This window comes from Mustela nigripes, chromosome 11, assembly GCF_022355385.1.
Source record: "Mustela nigripes isolate SB6536 chromosome 11, MUSNIG.SB6536, whole genome shotgun sequence".
NCBI lineage: Eukaryota > Metazoa > Chordata > Mammalia > Carnivora > Mustelidae > Mustela > Mustela nigripes.
In genome coordinates this window covers 30,168,293-30,189,343 of record NC_081567.1, presented here as the reverse complement: position 1 = coordinate 30,189,343, position 21,051 = coordinate 30,168,293, and the positions used below count along the sequence as shown (strand labels likewise).

The 21,051-nt window shown below is 59.9% G+C and overlaps 1 protein-coding gene across 1 annotated transcript in view; it reads right to left on the bottom strand.

Moving 5' to 3' along the window:
* LOC132027311 (uncharacterized) overlaps nt 1-21,051 on the bottom strand; it is a 134,777-nt gene that overhangs the window by 6,989 nt on the left and 106,737 nt on the right. Inside the window, exons 55-73 of the mRNA XM_059416064.1 lie at nt 19,488-19,650; nt 17,665-17,792; nt 16,990-17,130; nt 15,345-15,458; nt 15,116-15,244; nt 14,360-14,527; nt 12,719-12,883; nt 11,262-11,430; nt 10,675-10,859; nt 10,351-10,443; nt 10,016-10,220; nt 8,963-9,102; nt 8,790-8,887; nt 8,032-8,213; nt 6,310-6,515; nt 5,985-6,162; nt 5,140-5,249; nt 4,816-4,929; nt 4,521-4,662 (exon numbers count right to left, since the gene is read on the bottom strand). Of these exons, the coding sequence (XP_059272047.1) occupies nt 4,521-4,662; nt 4,816-4,929; nt 5,140-5,249; nt 5,985-6,162; nt 6,310-6,515; nt 8,032-8,213; nt 8,790-8,887; nt 8,963-9,102; nt 10,016-10,220; nt 10,351-10,443; nt 10,675-10,859; nt 11,262-11,430; nt 12,719-12,883; nt 14,360-14,527; nt 15,116-15,244; nt 15,345-15,458; nt 16,990-17,130; nt 17,665-17,792; nt 19,488-19,650 (2,830 nt within the window). The remainder of the gene's footprint in view (nt 1-4,520; nt 4,663-4,815; nt 4,930-5,139; nt 5,250-5,984; nt 6,163-6,309; nt 6,516-8,031; nt 8,214-8,789; nt 8,888-8,962; nt 9,103-10,015; nt 10,221-10,350; nt 10,444-10,674; nt 10,860-11,261; nt 11,431-12,718; nt 12,884-14,359; nt 14,528-15,115; nt 15,245-15,344; nt 15,459-16,989; nt 17,131-17,664; nt 17,793-19,487; nt 19,651-21,051) is intronic.

Genomic DNA, 21,051 nt, shown 5'->3' with positions numbered 1-21,051 from the left:
CCCCGCCTGATGCATTTATACTTAAAATTGTTGTTCTTGGAGAATTGACCCCTTTATTGTCACATAATGTCCTTTCCTGTCCCTTTTAACAGTTTTTTTTTTTTTTTTCTTAAATCTGGTGTTTCCGATATCGGCACAGCCCCCCGTGCTCTCTCCTGGTTACTCTTTGTAGAGAAGATCTCTTTCCATTCTTCGGCTTTCAACCTGTGTGTGTCCTCAGATCAAAAGCCAGTCGTCCGCAGTCGGCATGAAGTCCGTTACTGGACTTTTCACCTCCAGAATTTGGTGATTACAGTTTCTCTTTGTTGAAAGTCTCCTGCTCGTACGTGGTTTTCTTCGCAGCGTTTAGCTGTCCGCCTGCCTTCTCCTTCAGGTGATGGAGGGTATTTCGGAGGGTGGTTTTAAAGTGTCTGCCATGAAAGTCCGAGAGGCCTCTGTACCCTGGATGTTGGTTTCTGGAGGTTTGCTGTACTCCTTTGAATGGGCCCTCCTTCCGGGCTGCTTTGTATGTTTGATCATCTTTGGTTGAAAACTGGGCGTTTAAAAAGACCGCCACCTCTCCAAGTCTTCCCAGGGGAAGACTTTCATGGATCAGCCCAGGGGAAAGGCACAGGACTCTTGCAAGGGCTGTGTCTTCCCTGGGCCTATGTGTGTGCTTTAATTCCACACCCCCAGAACACCCAGTTGCTTTTATATACCTTAATTTCCCTCGGAGCCTCACCCCTGCTTCTAATGGGTTTGGATACAGCATTGCATTCCTCTAGCCGCGATCTCGCCCCTAGCCCCCTGGGGTTCCGCAGACTCCTTGAAGCCGCCTCCGGCACGGACTGGTACCCGTAACTGCTTTCAGCAACTTCCATCCCGACATCCAGACTCTGCCACCATTCTCCCCAGCACCCCGAGCCCTCTGGCAGCCCCCAGGTGCATCCAGATATCGAAAGCCAAGTTCCACATTTTTCCTTCCACCCTGAGGATGGAGTCAGGAATGGGCTGGCTTACTTGAAACCATACTGGAACAGGCAAGCAGAAACCACCCCACGGCTCCCTACCGTCTTGTGCTCAGCCTTCTGGTTGGGTACCCATTTGGAGGCTGCTGCTGCTCTTCGAGTTGTCACAGAGTACTGTGGTCCATTTTATTATACATTTGGTATTTCCAAGGAGCGAGGGTCTGGGCTTCTGGGCCTGCCATCTTGCCAATGTCACTTGCCCTTCCCTGGATTTTGATCAAGGTATTTCCAACGCATTATTAGCTAGCCCACCAGAAGCCTTCTGCCTGATCTCCCTTCGTCAGTATGTCCCTCGGATCCCACAGATTGTTGAATTTGGCTTATTGCTGTATAAGTGACCTCTGTACTCAAGGGCACCATTGGGCTTCTTCCTATATTCTTCCTATATTCTTCCTATATTCCTACTTCATCAAAATGTGAAGAGAAAGGTTTTCTTTTTCTCTTCTGGAACAGGGATGGTCAATGGTTACGACTTGCCTGTTGCAATCTGGTCCTGGTGTGTCACAGTTACAACTTCTTGTTTTGAAATAATGCTACATTTGCAGGAAGTTCAATGGTAGGAAGTACAGAGCCTGTGTATCTCCCAGTTCCTCCCCATGGTCACATCTTCTGTTATTATAGTACCACATCAAAACCCAGAAACGGACGTTGGTAGAAATGCATATATGTCGTTCTGACATCTCATCCCAGGCGCGGACTTGTGTTACGACTTCTAATCAGAAGCCGGAATTGTTTCTACCCACACACACATCTCCCTTGTGCCACCGCAGGGCAGTGGCCACGACCGCTCCTTCCCCCACCACCCCTGACCCCCCGCAGCCACTAACTTACTCTCCATCTTTATAACTGGTCATTTTCAGATTGTTATAAAAACAAAATCTGATAACATGTGACCTTCTGAGTCTGGCTTTCTATTGATTCAACGTAATGCTCTCAAGATTCATCTGAGTTGTTGCCTGTGTCAGGAGTGTGTTCCTTTCTGGGGCGCCTGGGTGGCTCAGTCGTTGGGCATCTGCCTTTGGCTCAGGTCACGATCTCCGGGTCCTGGGATCGAGCCCCGCATCGGGCTCCCTGCTCCACGAGGAGCCGCCTCCTCTCTCTCTCTGCCTGCTGTGCGTGCTCTCTGTCAAATTTTTTTAAAAAGGATGCGCCTTTTCATTGCTGAGTAGAATCCCAGGGAAGAGGGTCGTACCAAAAGTAGGCTCTTCTGGTTGTTTTAAGTTCTGGGCTATTAAAATACTGTGTTCGAATACTCACATACAGGCTTTTGCCCGAAGCACGTTTCTTAATTTCTCTGGGGCGAAGGTCTAGGAATGCAGTTGCTGGAACAACCGGTCAGCGCGTGCTTAGCCTTTTTCCAGAGTGACTGTACCCTTTCCCATTCTCCCCCCAGCAGTACACACAAGAACCAGCTTCTCCACCTTTTTGCCAGTATTTGGTGTTATTTATTTATTTTTTTTAACTGTCCTGGTCGGTATGTAGTGGTCTCATGTCCCTGAGGGTTGGAGCTGTTCCTCATTTTTTGTGTGTGCCACTCGTATGTCCTCTTAAGTGAAATGTCTCCAGGGGTTTTGCCCATTTTCCATTTTGTTTTTTGGTTTCTTAACTGTTACATTTGAGTTTACATAGAAGATAGGAGTCTTGTGTCAGATAGAAGCCTTGTATTTTTTTTGTCTTAACACAGTCTTAAAAGAAGATCTTTCACAGAATAATTTTAACCTTGATGAAATCTATTTTTTGGTGTCCTCTTCCCTCAGCTTTCCCTGATGTTTTTTAGAGGAACATTTAGCCTATAGGCTCAGCTGACTGAAGGGCTAGGAGACTCTGGAGGTTAAACATTCTTTCTCCAATCACCGGATTTTAACCTGCGTCTGGAAATTGATCCGCGAAGGTGGCGAGTGGCTTTTCAAAATCGCCGCTGATCTGTAGTTTCGACTTCTTGTTCCTTCCATTAATTTCTCCCTCCTGCGTCCCCTGGTTCACACGGAGGACCAGCCAACACTTTCCCTAATGGACAGTAGACACTTCAGACTGGACAGTCGTTGCCAGCACTCTGCTGTTGCAACACAGAGGCAGCCACGGATGGTGAGGGGGAGTGTCCATCCGCGGGGAGGACATTTGCAGATAACTCGGGTCAGAGTTGAGCTGGGCTTCAAATCCAATGAGGCAGTTGTTCTTTTAGTCCTTTAAAGGTGTATATTCTACCACGTTTGGTCCTTGCTGGTGGGACACTGGTCGTCTACTTGTTCCTTCAAAGATCCACACTGATGTGCCTTAATAAGAGGGGGGGGGGGATACCTTGTGCTTCTGGAATCCAGGGAGTTCTAGCTCTCAAACCTCTTTACTTTCTGTGAGACTGTTTTATATTTTTTTGTTCATTGACTTTTTTTTCTTTAAGTATTTATTTTTTGAGAGAGGGCACGTGATCTGGCGGGAGGGAGAGAGAGAATGTTAAGCAGGCTCCACGCTTAGTGCAGAGCCAGACATGGGGCCTGACCCCACGACCCTGAGATCATGACCTGAGCTAAAATCAGGAGTCAGACACTTAACAGATTTGGGGTGCCTGGGTGGCTCAGAGGGTGTTAAGTTTTAAATTTCAGTTAATATATGTATTTAATAGTTTTAAATTCTAGCATCTGAAGGTCTTACGGCATGGGTAAGAGTCGTTGTCTGACCAGACTCTACTTGGGCTCTGTGGAAATCTCAGTGAGGTCTTCTTTAGGGGTTGCTAGACCCTGGGCCAGGTCTAGCAAGCATTCTGCTAGGTCAGTTAAGCCAGGATGACGGGTCCCCTCGCCATCTGACAGGGTTCCTCCGATCGGCCGGAGCTGCCTCTAGCAAGTTCCTGGCAGGGTGGGTTCGCAGAACTTCACTGTCCCCGATGGTTCCTCTTGGTAATTTTGCATCCACCCCCACCCGGGCCCTGCCCCTTGACTCTCAGTCCCCACTTTTCCCTGTTGTAACCAGAGCCTGATCTCTTTCCCCTCTATGGTCAGACCCCCGTGCAGTGGTTCCTGTCCCGCTCCAATAGTCCCCTGAATACAGCTGCCTGACGCTTCTTTCCCGCATGTCATGAATAATGTTTCCTTTACTCCTGCTCTGTGGTGCACGTGCTGACTTCCATCCCCGAGCCGTGGGGCTTTAGCTGTGGGAATCGGAATCTTGCCCAACAGCGGCTGCCGCAGGGCTTTCCAGATCTTGGAGAGACTGAACATTCAAACCCCTGAGTGGCAGATCTGTGGCTTTGCGGTTTGGGGAGGTGAGGTTATCATTGTCTACGCTACTGTCTCCTCTGTCAGCTCCCGGGACTCACTGGACTTGGCTTGGGCAGGGCATTCTTGGGGCCTCTCCTTCCCAGTAAGTGCTCCTTTGCACAACACTTTGTCGTAACTCTCAACTCCTGCCGGGCGGACAGGCACTCTGTTGTCAGGCCGTGAACTAAGAGACAGTAACTAGTTTTCCCTCCAGGAGGGAAGGCAGGGGTCGGCTGCACGGAGGGCTGGGGCGGCTTACCGCACTGTGGAGGAGGGTCCAGGGGCACGAAGGCCCGGGCACACAAGTGGACGTAGGCAGCCGCCAGGTTACAGGCCAGGTGGAGCTCCTGAGGGCCACAGGCGTCCTGGACGCACAGGCTCAGGAATGGCACGGGGTCCACCTGAAAGCCAGCACCCAGAGTCACGGTCCTTGCCTGCTGCACCCTTGGGAGTAGCTCAGGGGAGGGGCGGAGGCGAGATCGGGGCCACTTTTGGTCTCCTGGTCTACCTGCTGCATGGTTTCTGCTGGGGGCCGGACCCCGCGTGACACTCACCACCCTGAAGCAGTTCCCCAGGCAGGAACGGGGGTCCTGGAAGAAGGCCCAGCAGGTGGGGCTCCGGCCGAGGCACTCCTGAGTTTTTTCCATGGCCCTGCAGTCACTACCCACCTGGAGAGGCAAAGCCCAGACTCAGGCCTCCTGCCTGGACCTCCATCTTCTTGGGCAGCTAGAGCAGGTGCATTGGTCTTCAGAGGCAATGACCACCCCACGCAGCCTGGGACGTTGTCTCCAGAGTATGCCTGCCCCCAGCCATTCTCTACCCTCAGCACCCCCGGGATGCACGAGCCTGCGGGGGGAGGGGCTGCTGCACCAGCTCACCTGCCAGGCCAGGGCGAGCTCCTCCAGGCTGTGAGCCACTGTGCCGTCCGGCAGTGTCCGCTCATTGGCCGCCTCATTGTCATTGGTGCCCAGAAGGCCAGCAGACACCCCTGTTGCAAGGGGGCCGTGGGGGAGTCTGTCCTGTACCAGGTTCCAGGGTTGCCCCGCTCTCCACCCCTGATGCCCACACCACCACCGGGGCTCTGACTCTCCCGCCAAGGGAGAGGAGAAGAGAGAGAAAGGCAAGGAAGGGAGGAAAGCGTCTGTGCCCCATCTGGACCTTCCTCCTGCCCGCCATCCTCATCCTGAGTAGCCGGGGCCAGCAGGAAAGCTGTCTAACCTGATCGAGGGGGCATGCGGGAGCTGCCCTCAACCCCGAGGGGAACCTTCCCGAAAGGGGGCAGAACATGGGGCCAGGGAGCACTGGGCTCCTTTCCTGGCCCTGGGAACGGGGGCCAGTACATTGACCTCAGTCAGGTCACACCTACTACAGCCCACAGTGGGGAGGAGAGAAGGAGGCAGTCATGGGACTAGAGAGGCAGGGTCGAGGCCGGTGGGCACAGAGCCGAGCAGTGGGGACGGTGACCGCACTGGCACGATCCAGCAGGGGCCAGCGCCCTGGGACCCCCTGCCCACCTGAGTCCTTCAGACTGTTCTCCTGCCTGCTTAGGTTGTAAGCCCTAAGGAGCAGCGGCAGGGGGAGGGAGTCCGTGGGTGTCCTACCCACCGCCCCTCAAGAGCACCCCTCGCCAGGGCTCTGCTGGCCTCAGCCCTGGAAGCTGACTGTGGCCTCAGCACGGCCAGCAGCACCGGCTTGGAGGCTGCCCCCCGGGGCCCAGACCCACCGTGGAGCCAGAGGCCCAGAGTCAGGCTGCAGAGGCCGGCTCGGACGTCACAGGTGACAGAGACGCCATCCTCACTGCTCAGCTCAATCCGGGGGACATCCGTCCTCGTCTTGGCGGGAGGCGGATGCACACGCGGGCAGCTCTGTGTCGGCCGGGAGGAGTTGTGGAGCCTGTAGGTCTGGGGGCCGGACGGGGCAGAGCGGACAGGTGGTGGGCGATGTGGGGTGCCGGGGGGGAAGGGTCAGGGGCCCAGGACACAGGTGTGTGGAGGCAGGAATGTGTCGTCAGCCTGGGCCACCTGCCCCTCACCCGGTCGCATGCTCACCTGCAGGCTGGGGTAGATGACCAAGGTGGTGCGATTCAGCTCCACAGACAGGGACAGGAGCCCTGAGGGGGCCCGGCTCAGTGTCAGTGAGAACGTGTCACGGGCAAAGTCCTTGGCCAGCAGCAGACGGCCACAGCGCACACCCAGGCTCCACACCTGGCCATCGAAGGTCACCACGTGCCTGGCTCCGGCCACCACAGCGTGGTCTGGGAGGAAGCAAGCCCAAGACAGGTAAGACGGGTCAGCTCTGCCCTCTGCGTGCCCTCTTCCCAGGGGAACCCCAGGGTGTCTGGGGCCTCTCAGGCCAGTGTCCTCTTAGACGCAGGGGCGTCTATCCCCAGGTCTTCTCCCTACCCACCCCGCAGCCCAGCACCCCGAGCTGAGCCAGCTCCAGCCATGTCAATGATAAAAAGAAAGAAAGGGCTGATCCATGATTTCATTTATCCAGAACAGGCAGATCCACGGAGCCCAAGGTGACGGCTAAGGGACTGAGGATGCTTATGAGGTAATGAAAATGCTCTCCAATTTATGGGGGGAGGAGGGGGTGTGTATCTTTGTGAATATACCCAAAGCCACCGAACTACATGCTTCAAATAAATGGTGTTGTATGTGAATTGTGGGTCAGTGAAGCAATTGAAAACCAACCACTGTAAAAAAAAAAAAAAAAAGGTGCACAAAACTATGGCTAAAGACTCCACCCAGTGTAAGGAAGGTACCAATGTAAGGGGGCCTAGCTCTGCCCTCTTTAAGGTGGGCAGAAGATGGTCCGACAAGGGGCCAGCGTGACCCACGGGGCCCGTTCCCCTGCTGAGCAGTGACGTGGGGCCGCATCTGGATGGGTGGAGCTGGGGGCTGCACTAGTGGACACAGTCCCAGGCCAGGGAGCTGGAGGCCGGCCCAGCCGCACAAGGAGGGTCCTGAACACCCCTTCACCAGCAATCAGAGCCGAAGGTGATATGTGTAAGGAACCCCAAGACCAGCTGGTCTGAGCTCACCGTGCTGCCTAACAGAGACCGTAGCCCCTGACTCTAAGACGGGGTCTGTGTGCCCTGAGCCTCAGCATTCCCGCATGGATGCTGACCCCCCAGCCCTACCAGGCCCTGAGGGCCACCCCTGCCCATGGACTTGAGACCTACCCCCGCATCAAGGAGCTCGGCTCACAGACCACACATGTCTGTGACCCAGAGGGGTAAGCTGTGTTGCCACCTCCCTTGGACAAAGGGGAAACCAAGGCCCAGAGAGAGGGGAAGACACGCCCAGGCCCCACTCGGGCACGAGCTGGATGCAAACTCCCTCGGGGCCCCAAGCCCCTGGAGCCGCATCTGGTCCGGGCCCAGCCCGTGGCAGCAGGCCCTGCCTGACCCGGAGTCTGGACTCAATTAGCCGCCTTCCGGCTCCAATTGGAGGTCTGCCTTTGTGGCTCCAGCTTTGTCCGGAGGGAGGGACAAAGCCCTGGCCTCGAGCCCTAAGCTGCTTGGCCCACTTTGGGCTTGGGCCTCCGGCTCAGGCTTTCCTACTCTGGCCAGAAGCCCGGAGCTGCAGCCCAGGCCTCATCCAGGATGACCTTGGGCAGTCCAGGGAGCTCTGGGCCCTTTGGTACTGGGCTCAGGCTCCAGAGGCCACCCAGGACCAGCCCCCCCTCTGCCTGCCCCTGCCACATCCCGCTGCCATGTCGCACAGGGCCCAGGCCTTCCCCGGGGAGGAGGGGGGCCCGAGACTCACATTCGTGGGGGCTCTCCAGCCAGCGTTGCCGGAGCCCATAGTACTCAGCCAGCAGGTTAGTCCTGGACAGCTCTCGGAGCGGCCGCAGCAGCTTCTCCACCACGTAGCTGGTCACCCGGGCCATGGCCAGGGGCTCGTCCCCCGCAGGCAGCAGTGGCAGAGTCACCAGCACCGAACAGTCCCTGGGGGGAGCATAGAGGAGCTGGAGACCCCGGCCCGAGCCGTCTGTGCTTCAGGAACGAGCAAGACGCACTGGAGGGTCCGGGCCCGGACACAGGTGCCTGAGCTCTTGCTGGGCGTGGGAACGTGCGTGCTGCCCCCCAGGGCTGCGGGGCCATGTCTGGGGCAACCCTGAGGTGGGCAGGCACCCATCTGGGTGGATGAGGGCAGCAAAAGCATGGGAGAAAGGGGAGGTCAGAGCCAAAGGGGACCTTGGGAGTTCCTCCATCAAGGGAGGACCCTCAAACTCGGTGGAAAACAGGGGCTTAGGTCGACCTCGTGGGGTGTGAGGGAGCCAAGAGGTCTCAGCACATGTTCGGGCTGGAGGGGGATGGGGAATGGTGGCCGCCCTCGACCGTGGGTGGAGGCGGGTGCAGGGGGCCAGCGGGGAGGGCTTTCACCTCCCCCAGGAGGCCAGAAGTGGCTCCGAGGCCTCCCTGCCCGGCACAGCTCTTGCTCAGCACCAGCACCCGGTGGTGACCCCTTGCCAGCCGGGGCCGGCCTGGGGAGGGAGGCAGGCGGGACAGGCCCCGCGGTACCTGGCTGAGAAGCGGTACAGGGCCAGCACGGGCCGACAGAGCCTCCTCAGGGCCTGCGACAGACTGGCTTCGGCCCACGACAGCATCTGGCGGGCGGCCTGCGGGGGCAGGGGGAGCCATCAGGGTTGGCCCCGGCGGGCCGGCCCACATCCCACCCCCTCACCCCACCTCACCAGCTCCACGGCTGCCCCGATGGGCCGGGGTGCCAGGGCCTGCCACAGCCGCACGGCCCCCTCCAGCCGCTCCCGCCACACCTCATCCAGGGCCCGCGGCGTCACCTCCAGGTAGGCGTCCTTCAGCGTGGCCAGGGGCCCTGCAACGGGGGGCCAACACCCACCGTGAGCCCCCTCCCCACGCCCCCACCTCCAGGGTCCAGGCGGCAGACACGATGCCACGATCCCAGACCCCAGCCCCCTGGACCACCTCTTCACAGGGACAAGTGGTTTGTGCCCGACCCTCCCTTTCCCCGCGAGTCCAGAATGGTGGGGTTCACCCAGGGGAGGCTTCCTACATGCCCAGCCCCCAAGAAAACCCTCAGTGCAGGCGTCTTCCCCAGCAGACCAGTGGTGAACACCTGTCATCACCGTGGGGTGCTGGGGAGATTGAGGGTGTCCTCCCCTAGAGAAGATTCCGGAAGCTTGGGCCTGCTTTTTCTCCCTTGCTCAGGCCTTGGCCTCTGTACCCCTTCCCTTTGCTGATCTTGCTCTGTGGGCTCCCGCTGTAACTAATCCTAGCCGCAAGCGTGAAGATAGTCTGAGAACTGAGCCCTAGCGAGCCGCGGGAGCTGGGGGGAGACTGGGGGGATTCTGACCCAGAGACAGAAGCCGGTGGGAGAGGAGGACCTGCGGGCGGCCCTGGTGCTCCCGGGGGGGAGGCCGGAGGTTCCCAGCATCACTCAGAGGACGCTCGGGGCAGCGGCTACTTAGTAACCACAACAGGAGCCCGAACCACACAGCCACGCGGGTGCTAACCCCAGAACCAGAAACGGGGTGTGGAGTCGCCCAGCACTGGGGCCAACAGCAAGCAAGCTGAAACCCAAAAGAAATCAGGCAGGAACTGGGGGAAAAAATCCCAGTCCCCAAAAAACTAAGGCAGCGGGGATGAGGAAGATGAGCTTGGGGATCTCCAGGAGCCGAGGCAGCGGACGGAACAGGAAGGCTGCAGGCCCTGGAGGCCGCGCAGGCAGGGCGGGGCTCCCGGGGGGGGGCCCTCGCTCGCGCACTCACGTTCTAGCTCCTTCTGCAGCTGCTCCAGCCCCGCCTGCAGCCTGTCCAGGTAGAGGGGCACGTGGTGTGTCAGCGCCCGCCAGGCCTGGCTCTGGCCCCACGCCGTGGCCACTGCCCGGCCACTCGCCGCCACGGCCCCCAGGCCCGCGTGGGACAACCGCAGGAGGGGGCCCACCGCGCTGTCCGGGGGCCCCGCTGGCCGCACCTGGGCAGGGAAATCGAGGCAGGATCGGTAGAAGGATCTGGGGCCCCCCGCCTGGTTAGTAGAGGGCGTCTCCCCACAGCACCTCCCCTTCTCCAAGTGTGTCCCCGGCCCCCCAGTGCGGTCCACCCACCAGGTGCCAGAACCTCTCCATGTAGGCATCCAGGCCTCGGATCTCCCTCTCCAGCTGGGCTCCCACCCGGGCCCCAATGGCTGCGATCCTGGACTGTGGACAGAGAGGGACAGGTTGGGGGCACTGGGGTTGGGGGGTGGTGCTTCACGGAACTGGAGGGGCCGACAGGTTCTTGGTGCCAGCCCTAGGGCCCCAGGATGTGTTTGCAGGCCACAGAGCTGCCTCTGGTTCTCTGGGCCCTGTTGGACCCCAAGGGCTGGCACCCCTAGTGCCGGGGCCTCTGTCCCAGGGAGAACAGCGCCCCCCAGCCCCAGGCTGTCTCACCTCCACGCGGCCCAGCAGGGCTCCAGGGCAGCCATGCGCTGCCAGGCGGAGAACCTGGGGGGCAGCCTGCAGGCTCAGGCGTCCCAGGGGCTGCACGGGCCGCCCGCCGTCCAGGAGCAGGGCCTCCGCCTCGGCCGTCCGCCCGTGGGCACATGCCCGCAGCAGCACGCTCTCCTCTCGGCGCCCTGGGGCCAGGAAGGGTCCTGCTGTTGCCCCCGGGGCTCGGCTGGCTGCCGCCCAGCTGTGCACACCACCTCCTCTCCACGAAGAGCTTCCCGTCACCCCGGGGCCCTAATGTTTGCGGGCCTGGAAGCGCACCACCCAAAGCAGCTTCCCAGCCCCACTGAGGCCTCGGGTCCTCTTTGCAGACCATACCCCACTCTGCTCTGCCCACCTAGAGCCTCTCCAGGCCTCACAAGCCCATGCAGGTGGCCGCAGGGAGCTCACCGTCTCCTCCGAGCTGGGGGTGCCGTGAAGTCCTAACGGGGCTCCCTCACTCAACTCTCAACACCCCAATCTCTGTCCTCTCTGAGGTCCAGCTGGGCCGCGCCCCAGCCATCTGAGCGATCCCCGCTGTCTCTACTCACCTTCCTCATGGGCCCCCGTGGCCTGGAGGCAGCTCTGGGCCCGGGACACCGACAGCCTCACTTTGTTGTCCCCGTGGTCCAGGATTCCCTCCAGCCGGACGCTGGCCTGAGAGGCCGAGGTGGACAGCCGGCCCCGCAGGCTGAGCCGCTGAGCCTTGGGGCTGAGGATCTGCGAGCAGGAGGACAGAGGGCAAAGTGAGGCCCGGCCCCCCGCTCTTGCTGGCCCCAGGTCCAGGGAGAGGAAAGGCAGCACCCACCCCCTGCCCCACATCTCCCACAGCACGGGGACAACTACGTATTTCCCTACAAGGTTCGCTACCCCTGCCAACTGCAGCAGGCAGTCCTCCGTTCAGCAGCCCCCTGATTCAGGGGGCTCCCTACAATGTTCCAGAAAATCCATCCGCAAGGCTTCCAGGTGGGCGGGGTACAGCCCAGAAAACCTTATGAAATTTGATAGCGTCGTGAGGACCAAACAAGGAGGGAAAGGCCTCTCTCCACCGCATGGACCCCCAGTTGGGGCAGGGGCTCACTCCCAGGCTGGCGGGGCTTAGGGCACTGCGATTCCAGAAGCTGGAGCGCCCAGGGGCCTGGTTGGCCGTCAGGGAAATGAAGCGGCCAGCCCCGGACCACCTTGGAAAGCCACGCTCTTTTGAAATCACCATGCTACAGTGCAGGGAAACAGAGGCAGAAAAGCCGTCCCCATCCAGCTCTGGAGGCCGGAAGGAAACACCCACCCCAGGAGCACCTACTAGGCACGGGCACTGTGCAGACAGCTCTGCGGAGGAGGTGGGATTTGTGCCCACTGGACAGAGGAGACAACTGAGGTCAGAAGAAGGAAAGCCCCAAAGTCAGGTGCACTCGGCCAGGGAGACACAGAGGTCGGCAGATGGGAACAGTGATGAGATTCCTACTGTGTGCCTACGCCAAAGGGGGCAGAGGAAGGGGGTGCCCAGAACCCTGCAGCTGCCCTGAGAGAGAAGCCCGCTCCCCACTTACAGAGGAGTGGGGAGGGCTCAGCGAGGACCCTTCCCAAGATCACTGGGCCAGTGGGGACAGAGCAGGCATGGAGCTCGGCTCTGTTCCCTCTGACCTTCCAGGAGGTAGGAAGACCCATAGAATATGTGTTACTGGGGCCGGGGACTCCCTATCAGGCCCTGCTCCCAATGATCCAACGCAGTAACGTGTAATCCTCATGCCATGTATCCCCGGGAGGGAGGGCAGGTGCAAAGACGAGGCTGATATTCCAACCCAGACAGTCCCGCCGCTGCCTCCTCTCAGGGCTGGGGCTGGGCCAGGCCAGAGGGTCCCCACCAGGTTGCCAGCCTGCAGTTCTAAAAGTGGCCACTAGGTGGCAGGACCATCCAGGCAGTGGTGGCCTTGCAGGCCAGCGCTGCAGGGGAGGGCATCCTGGGTGCGGGGGTGGGGGGATGGCTGACAGCCCTGACCTGGCCACTCACCTGCAGCTCCCCGGAGAAGTCTGGTGCCCGAGGCTTGCTGTGGTCGCGGATGGTCAGGTTGAGGCGCAGACCATGGTCTGGGTCCTGGGCGAGGCCCAGTTGGCAGTGGGAATGCAGCAGGAGCCCACTGTGGCCCAGGGTGTGCTCCCCAGAGACTAAGAGAGCCTGGAATGATGGGGGGGAGGTGTCAGCGGTTAGGGAGGCATGGGGCAGCAGCTTCCTCTCCCCACCATGCCCTGGCCTCTTCCAGACCCCCAGGGCTGTCACAATAGCCTATTGGGTCTCCCTTCCAGTTCAGCCCATGGTCCCTGCTCCACACTGTAGCCAGACTAACCTTGAAAATGCAAATCAGACATTATCCTGTCTTCCCGCTGTACGAGGAAAAAAAGGGGGTTGCCTTGATATGGTCCAGGAGTCAGCATTACCTTCTTAACCTCACGTCCTTCCTCTCTAAAAGGCTGCTCTATGTTCCTTCACTACCCAAAGCATGTCCTGTCACAGGGCCTTTGCACTGTCTGTTGCCTCTGCAGAACTTGTACTTGTCAGCGAGGCCCCCACAGTCCCCCGTCCCCTCTCCCTGTGTCATTCTTTCACGGCACTCCCTACACCTGAGTACGTATCAGGCGTCTTGTTGAACTTTTTCGACCTGCTGGAACGTGAGCTCCAGGGGGTGGGACCCTGGGTCTGTCCCTTTCGCCACCCTTGCCCCCGCGCCTAGTATAGGGCCCCGCGTTAAGTAAAACCCACGAAAGCTTCCTTAGCGGATGGATGGATGGAGTTGGCAAACTGTCCCAAGAGCCAAGTTTGGCTCAGTGCTTGTTCTTGTAAATAAATATGCATCGGAAGATGGCCTCGCCCGTTCATTTACGTTAAGTCCCACGACAGTGAGGTGGAGTGAGTGTAACAGAGATCATATGGCTGGAGAAGACAAAATATTTGCTATCTGACCCTGTACACGGAAAACTCTGCCCCTGGGATGAATGGGGAGATGGGGAGATGGATGGACGGACGGACGGATGGACGGATGGTTGGTTGGTTGGGGGAGTGAGCAGGAGGCTGAGTAGGTGATGGGTGGGTGGGTGGATGGATGGACAGAAGGACAGACACAGGAGTGGAAAGTAGGATGCTGATATTCCAAAGGATGGATGGATGGGTGGGTAGATGGACAGAAGGATGGACGGATGGATGAGAGGGTGGGTGAGTAGACAGGTGGATGGATAGACGGACAGACAGGGGGATGGGGAGAGATGGATGGACAGATGGAAGGGTGGGTGGGTAGGAGGAGGGGCCAAAAACCCAGCTAACGAACCCAGGAAGACTGTTGGGGAAGGAGTCCCAACCCCTCCCCTCCAACCACGATGAAGCTGAGCGCCTTTCATCTACGTGTAAAGCTCTCGTCCCCTGTCCCATCTCTGGTATCACCACCCCGCTCCTTGCCGAAGCCCACTGCCTCTTCTGCTGCTCAGATGGGACACGGAGGGCCGGCCTGCCCTGCCCGGGATCGCCCCACCAGCAGACGGCCGAGCGGGCACGTGGGCACGCAGCTCCCTCGCTCACACCCCTGCGCTCCCCAGATGTTGTCCTGTCTCCTCCTCCTCCCCGCACAGGGGTCCCCAGTCGGCTTCCCCAGACCAGACTCACCCTGGGCAGGTCGCAGAGCCCCAGGTGCAGGGAGTGGCGCAACCAGTGGGCGTAGTCGGTCTCCACCTGTCCCTGGAGGCTGTGTGTGGCACAGGAGCCGGGGAAGGTGAAGACTTGCTCGAGCACAGCCTGTGCATGGAGCCGGTCTGGCTGGGACGGCCAGTGCCTCTGCAATGCGAGGGCACTGTGAGGCCACAACACGCCTTTGTACTCTGGGCAGGTGTTTGATGGGAGCACCGGGGGCCTGAGCCTAAGGGGTCCCAGAACCCACGGTGCAAGACCCCAGCAGGAGCCAGGCTGGCTTTCAGGGCCAGCTGCTCCCATTTCTCCTCGGCCCGGTCCCTGTCCCAGGCTCTACAGAACAGTGCTCGGCCCCAGCAGCAGTCCCCTGTAGGCAGTGATACTGGGGAGACCCCGACCCTGACACCTCCAGGAACCTGAACTCATGCCCCCAAAAGCCCCCTGGTGTCACCAGCCCCTTCCCTTTTCTGCTCGGAGTGCTCACCTTGGGCAGGACGCCTCGCTTCCCTCATCTCCCAGAGCTGCCCCTATGTGCCAGTCAGGGAGGGATTTTTGTACCCATTTTACAGATGCGTGCACCGGGGCTCACAGTGGAGAAATGCTCACGATCCTGCAGCCCGGCTAGCACTGGCACAGGACCCCATGGCCTCAGAGCCAGGCACTTTCTACAGCAGGTCCCCCCGCCCGCCCACCTCCAAGGGTGACCTGCCTGGGACCCGGCTTTCTAGGCCTCACCTCATACGTCAGGTTCTGCTGCACCAGGCGTCGGTCCCAGGCCAGATCGAGCTGCTCGCTGAACACGGCTGGGGTCTGTGTTAAGGCCCCACAGGCCCTGAGGGCACTTAGACCCCAAATTTCCTGGAGCTGACAAGAGGATGGAGTGTGGGACCTGGGGGGAGTCCACACAGAGACCCCGCGTTAGGGAGAGCCCCGTGCGTGGCTTGGCAGTCCAGCCAGTGCATACCTGCCCCGGGGAGGCGGCCAGGCAGCCATCCCAGATGGTACTGAACGCTGAGGACCTGTTGGTCCAAGCGAGGTGCAAGGTCACGGGCTGCCCTCTGTCCCAGGCCAGCTGGACCTGCACAGAGACGGAGGGTGGTGGAGGAGAGGGGCGGAGGGGAGGCTGATGCTCTCCATCTGGGTGTGCGCTAGGGATGGAGGAGAAGGAAGGAGGGGCGTGGGAAAGGCTGGTGCCAGTGGGGAGGGTGGAGCCCGCCACTGTAGGGGACGAAGGCGGGGACCTAGAGACACTGGCATCCCTCCTTGTCTGCAGGCGTCAGAGCCCAGCCCAGCCTGGGAGACCTTAGATGCCTCATTGCCAGTGCCCAGCCTGGCTGTCTCAAAGCCAGAAGGAGCTCGGCGCCCCTCACTCGTGGCCCCTGGGCTGCTCTGGACTGAACAGTGGGCCCCGCACCCCCCTGCCCTTCTGTTGACGCCCTCATCCCCAGGGGGGCAGCATTAGGATGCCTGGCGGACAGGAGGGAAGCTGGTGTCGATGAGGTCATGGGATAGGCCTCCAGATGGGATTAGTGCCCCTCTGAGCAGAGACCCCAGAGAGCTCTCCCCCTGGTGCGTGAGGACACAGGAGAAGACGTGAGCCCGCCAGAGAGCGCTCACCAGAACCTGACCAGGCCGCCAACCTCATCTCGGGCTTCTAGAAGTGGGAGAAATGCCTGCTCCTGTTTAAAGCAACCAAAACCACCCAGCCACACACCCAGAGTGGTTTGTGATGGCAGCCCAAGCCGACTAAGGCAGGGCTGACCTCAACTGACCTCCTTGCTCCCGGCACCTGCCCTGCCACTTAACTCTGTCCCAGCCTAACTGCCCCTGGCTCTTCCTGAAGCTCGCCAGCCTATTCCTACCTCAGGGCCTTTGCACTCGCTGTTCCAGTCCCCCCTTGGAATGCTATTCCCCTTGCTTGCCAGAAGGTGGATCCCTCGCATCTGGAGGCCCTCAACTGACAAGCCGCCTCCCCCAGAAGGCCCTCCCTGACCACCCCTCTGATGAGCGTCTGTCTCTGCCTCCTCACCACTTTCTTCACCGGGCTTATCACAGCTCTTCATTTTTCCTTCATTCGCTGGCTTGAATTTTAGACAGGGTCTCCGGCCTGGCCCGAAGGATCTACTTTTGACTTTTGACCCACCCTGGCCAACTGTCTTCCATTTCACAGCTGAGAACTCCGTGGCTCAGAGAGAGTCCATGAGCGGCCACAGGCCACCGGCTGGTCAAGGAGCCCAGCCGCCCTGCGGGGATCCCCTGCGGCTCCCGACTCAAGTGACAAGGATATAAATGAATCATTTTATGTATGTACGTATGTGTGTCCAGTGAGGTCATGCCTGTAAGCTCTTGCCCTGCTAACGTGTGGGCTCCCAGCCCTGCCTGGCATGCAGTAGGTGCTTAATAGTAGGTGAAGGAATGAACAAATGAAGGATGCTTCAGGCTGCATGTTTCAGGAGTCTGACTCTGGAAGAGTCCGTCCCAACAGGAGACAAGCACAACCTTCTGCCCCTGCACGCGGTACCCAGGGGGTGGGCTGGGGGCTCAGCCATACAGCTGCCCACCCCCCCCAGAGTCCCCCATCAGGGGCCCATCGGATGCTCCCCACTCACCTCTGCGCTCCGCCGGCCACCCCTGCCCTCAGCGAGGCCACTGGCCTCGATGCGCCACAAGGAGAGGCTGAAGGGGTGAGCCAGGGCCAGGCGGCCGGCCAGCTTGCCCTTCCCCAGCTGCAGAGAGGACGAGGCCAGCACCTGCAGTGGGGGGACAGGCAGAGCTGGAGGCCTTGCCCAGAGGGGCCACTCCCTCCCCACCCCCTGGCCCTGCACAGACAGCCTCCCGGGGCCAGGTGTGGGGCCAGTGGGCTCCGAGCACACAGCCCAGCACTGAGGGGGCCCTTGGGAGAGGCAGCCCGTTCTGCAGAGGAGAACGTCAAGGCTTGGAGCAGAGCGGACAGGGACAGTGTATGATGAGCGGACTGGAGGCCTTTCTAAGAATGCCAGCCCTGCTTTCCACTAGCTCTGTGACTCCCGGCAAGTGGCTATACCTCTCTGGGCTCTGATTCCATCATGTGAAAGCGGGACTGAACAGCCCCCAGCAGGTGTCAGCCAGTGGCATTCTTATTGTGGTTCACGCGTTGCTGGAACCCGATTCCACCCCCTACCCAGGGCCTTTCCTGCTGTCTCCCGGGGACTGGGTCCCGCCAGGCAGGCCCAAGCCCCGAGTGTCCCGCTCAGGTTCCAGGCTCCATGGAGTTCCTGGGGTCTCCTTCTGGCCCTGACACCTACCTGGTTCTTGCCACCCCAGCCCACGAGCAGGTCGTCCTGGTGTCTGTGTCGTGAGTGCTCGCAGGACAGACGGAGGCTGCCACGCCGTGGTGGGGACAGAGACAGAGGCAGCGGGTGGGTGAGCTCTGCTGGGAGGGGGACACAGGGAGAGGCAGGCACGTGAGGGGAGCACGTGGGCTCAGGGGGATCTCAGTGGGCACAGCCGCCAACTAGGGCAGGTAGCCGTGCCCCCCTGTGCTCAGGTCATCTGCTCAAAATTCAGAGGGTCAGCCCTCACTCGGCCACCACACCACTCCATGCACTCCCCGAGCTGTCCCCAGGAGAGCTCCAAATCTTTGTCACCCAGCAAAACCTGGTCCAGCTCCCAGCCCATGTCCTGCACCATCAAACCTCCCTCACGCTTGTGGGTCCCCGGTGTCCCACTGGGGCCACACTCAGCTGTCCTCCGCTCTCCTTCTGTCCCAGAGTGTGACACAGGTGGTGCCCCCACAGCTGAGGCCTCACAGCGGCCAGTCGCCGTGCCTCTAGGTTTCCCTCCCTTGTCCCCTCAGCAGAGCCCGGCTGCCCTGACCTCCTGCCTCAGGTGACCGCAGCTTGTGAGGCCACCAGTGGGTCCTGTCTTCCCAGACCCGTGGGCAGGAGGCAAGCAGAGATGCCGCAGTAGACAAAGGCCACCTCGGGGACCTCAACTCTCTGGAAGGGGTGCCACCTGTCCCCACGCTGGCTCCTGGGAAGTGTGCCCAGAGACGCCGACACAGCTGCGTCTTGAGGAGCCATCACTGGTCCAGGGAACAGTGACCACATTTGTGGGCCCCACACTTAGCACCATAACCCTCAGTCCTTCCACTCCCTGACCCCCCCAGCTCCCATGCTCTGTAACCAGAGAGCAGGGTCCTCAGGCTGCTCGGCACCCCCACAAACCCCGTGCACGCACACCTGCACACACACATGCTGTCCTGGTGGGCGGAGGAGTTACGCGTTTCCCCTGCCTTGTGGGGTACACGGGTGGCAGCAGCCGTGACCCTGGGGGGATGCCGTCTGCATCTGGGGATGCCACCCAGCAAGCCATGCCCCCGGGAGTGGGGTCTGCACTGTGTTTCCCACTTGGCAGACGGCAGGGCAGGCTTTGCTCTGTGTGGTGGGGGCTCGTCTCACAGAAACTGACAGTCCGTGTGACAGCATGGCCCCTTCCAAGCCCTTGGGGACAGCACTCGCCTCCCCTGCTGACCGTCGGCCTCCGCTCTGAAACCCCCTGGGGCTGCTCAGGGCCCCATCTAACACACTTCCTGTCTTACACTCAGGGTAGCCCGAACTCTGGGCTGGGGGGCCGGGACCCTGTGTGACCTGGGTCCCTCAGCCCTCCCGCTGGTCTCCTCTCCTCCCCCCGACTTCAGTGCACTCCGGCCACACCGGCCTTGCTGCTGTGGCTCCAGCACCCACTTTGTTCCCACCTCAGGGCCTTTGCACCTACTTTCCCTTTTGCCTGAGATACCCCTCCTCAGATCCCTGCCACGGCCAGTTCTTCCTCCTCATTCAGGGCTCCGCACGGCCGTTACCTCCTCAAACACGCCTTTCCCACCTACCCCACCCGAAGGAGCCCTACACCCCTCAATTCAACCCTTCTCACTCTCAGAAACACTCTGATGCGATTTCCTTCATGTTCACACCCCTGCTCACCACCTCTGCCCCTGTCGGCAGGGACCTGGGGCCGTCTTACTTCCAGATGGATCCCCAGGGCCTGGGACGGCACCTGGGATACAGTTGTTCAAACATCCTTCGCTGAGCGAACAGCGCCCCCTGCTGGTGACCTCTCACACACTCACCCTGGATGCTGAGGTTCCCAGCGGGCCTGGGGAAGGGCCCCAAGAGGCTCCCGTTGAGCTCCGCCTCCTGGTCATCCCACAGAACTGTCTGGTGCAGGATGTGGGTCCCACGGGCTGTCTCGTACAAGGTCTGCAGGACCAGCTGCCTGGGAAGGGCTCTGAGCTAGAAGAGAAAGACCGCTCTGGGTCACCAGGGAGCCCGGCCCACGCTCCTGCTTCGGGTAGGAAAGAAGAGTTACTTTCAGAGGAAGAAAGACAGGGAACGTCTGTGGGGCATGAACGGTTTACTGGGACGTCATAAAGCCAAAGGCTCCCCAGGGATGGGCAGACAATGGGAGGGAGGGGTGTGGGGCACGGGGAGCGGGACACTGGGAGACTGTGTCGCCCTCTGAACACATCACCTCAGCTCCATTCCAAGCTGTGTGGCCTTGGGCCGGTTTCCTAACTTCTCTGAGCTCAGTTTCCCCGTCTGTAAGAGCGGATGAGACGGACAGCGCTAACCTCTGAGATGATGCGAGGGTGTGTCCGCCCAGGGCCGACCCGTGGGCACTGCCGCGTACGAGCTGCTGTGGCTGGGACTAGGGTTTCTCAGACAAGTACTGAGCATGTATTAGGATCCGGACCCAGGGCTGAGCATGGGGGTACAAATAACCAAGACGGGCCCTGGCCCTTCACGGGCTCCTGATGGATGGGAGACATCACAGAGACAGAAAATGATGGGCCCAGGTGACAAGAATGGCAAGATACTCAACAGGCAAAGGAACACAGAGAAAGAGTTGGAGGACAATGCAAGGAAGGGCATTCTAGGCAGGAAGGTGGGTCTGTGCAAAAGCTCAGAGAAGGGGACTCTCCCCGTTAGGTGGGTGCCCCCTTTGAGGGGGTGGTCAGGGGCCCTGCAGGGAGACTTGCCAGGAGGAGGGGGGGAGTTTACTCTTGAAGGTCTTACTGCCCTACCTTGACTCAAGACACCATTATTTCTTGCCTCACTAAGCACAGTGGCTGCCTCACTGCTATCTCTGCTGCCCCCTGTAGGTCTCTCCCCATACAGCCGCTGGAGGGATCTGAAATCTTCATTTGGACTGTGCCCCCCCAAAAGCTTCCAATTTCAGAAAACTAAATCCAAACTCCTCCCTGTGGCTTGTCATGCCCTACGATCAGACCCCACGATCTCCTACTGCTCCACCCTGCTCCAGGCCAGCGGCCATGCCTCAAACAAGCCTACTCGTTCCTGCCCCAGGCCCTTGGTATGTGTTGTTCCCTCAGCCTGGAATGCCCTTCCACCAGATCTTCAAATGGCTGTCACTTGCTTGTCATCTGGGACTAGCTCAGATGTCACCTTCCTTGTGAGGCCTTCCTGGCCACCTGAGGAGCTGCCTGGCCACACACCCACTCTTAATCATCCCATTTTCTTTTCTTTCTAGAATGTATCCATCTGGATACATTCCATCTGGAATGTTTTCTTATTTATTTGTGTGATTTCCTCCCCAGCAGACTGTGCAGTTGGTGAGAGGAAGGACCCACCAGTCCTGTCCCTGGCAATACTCTCAGCTTCTTGAGTGGTTCC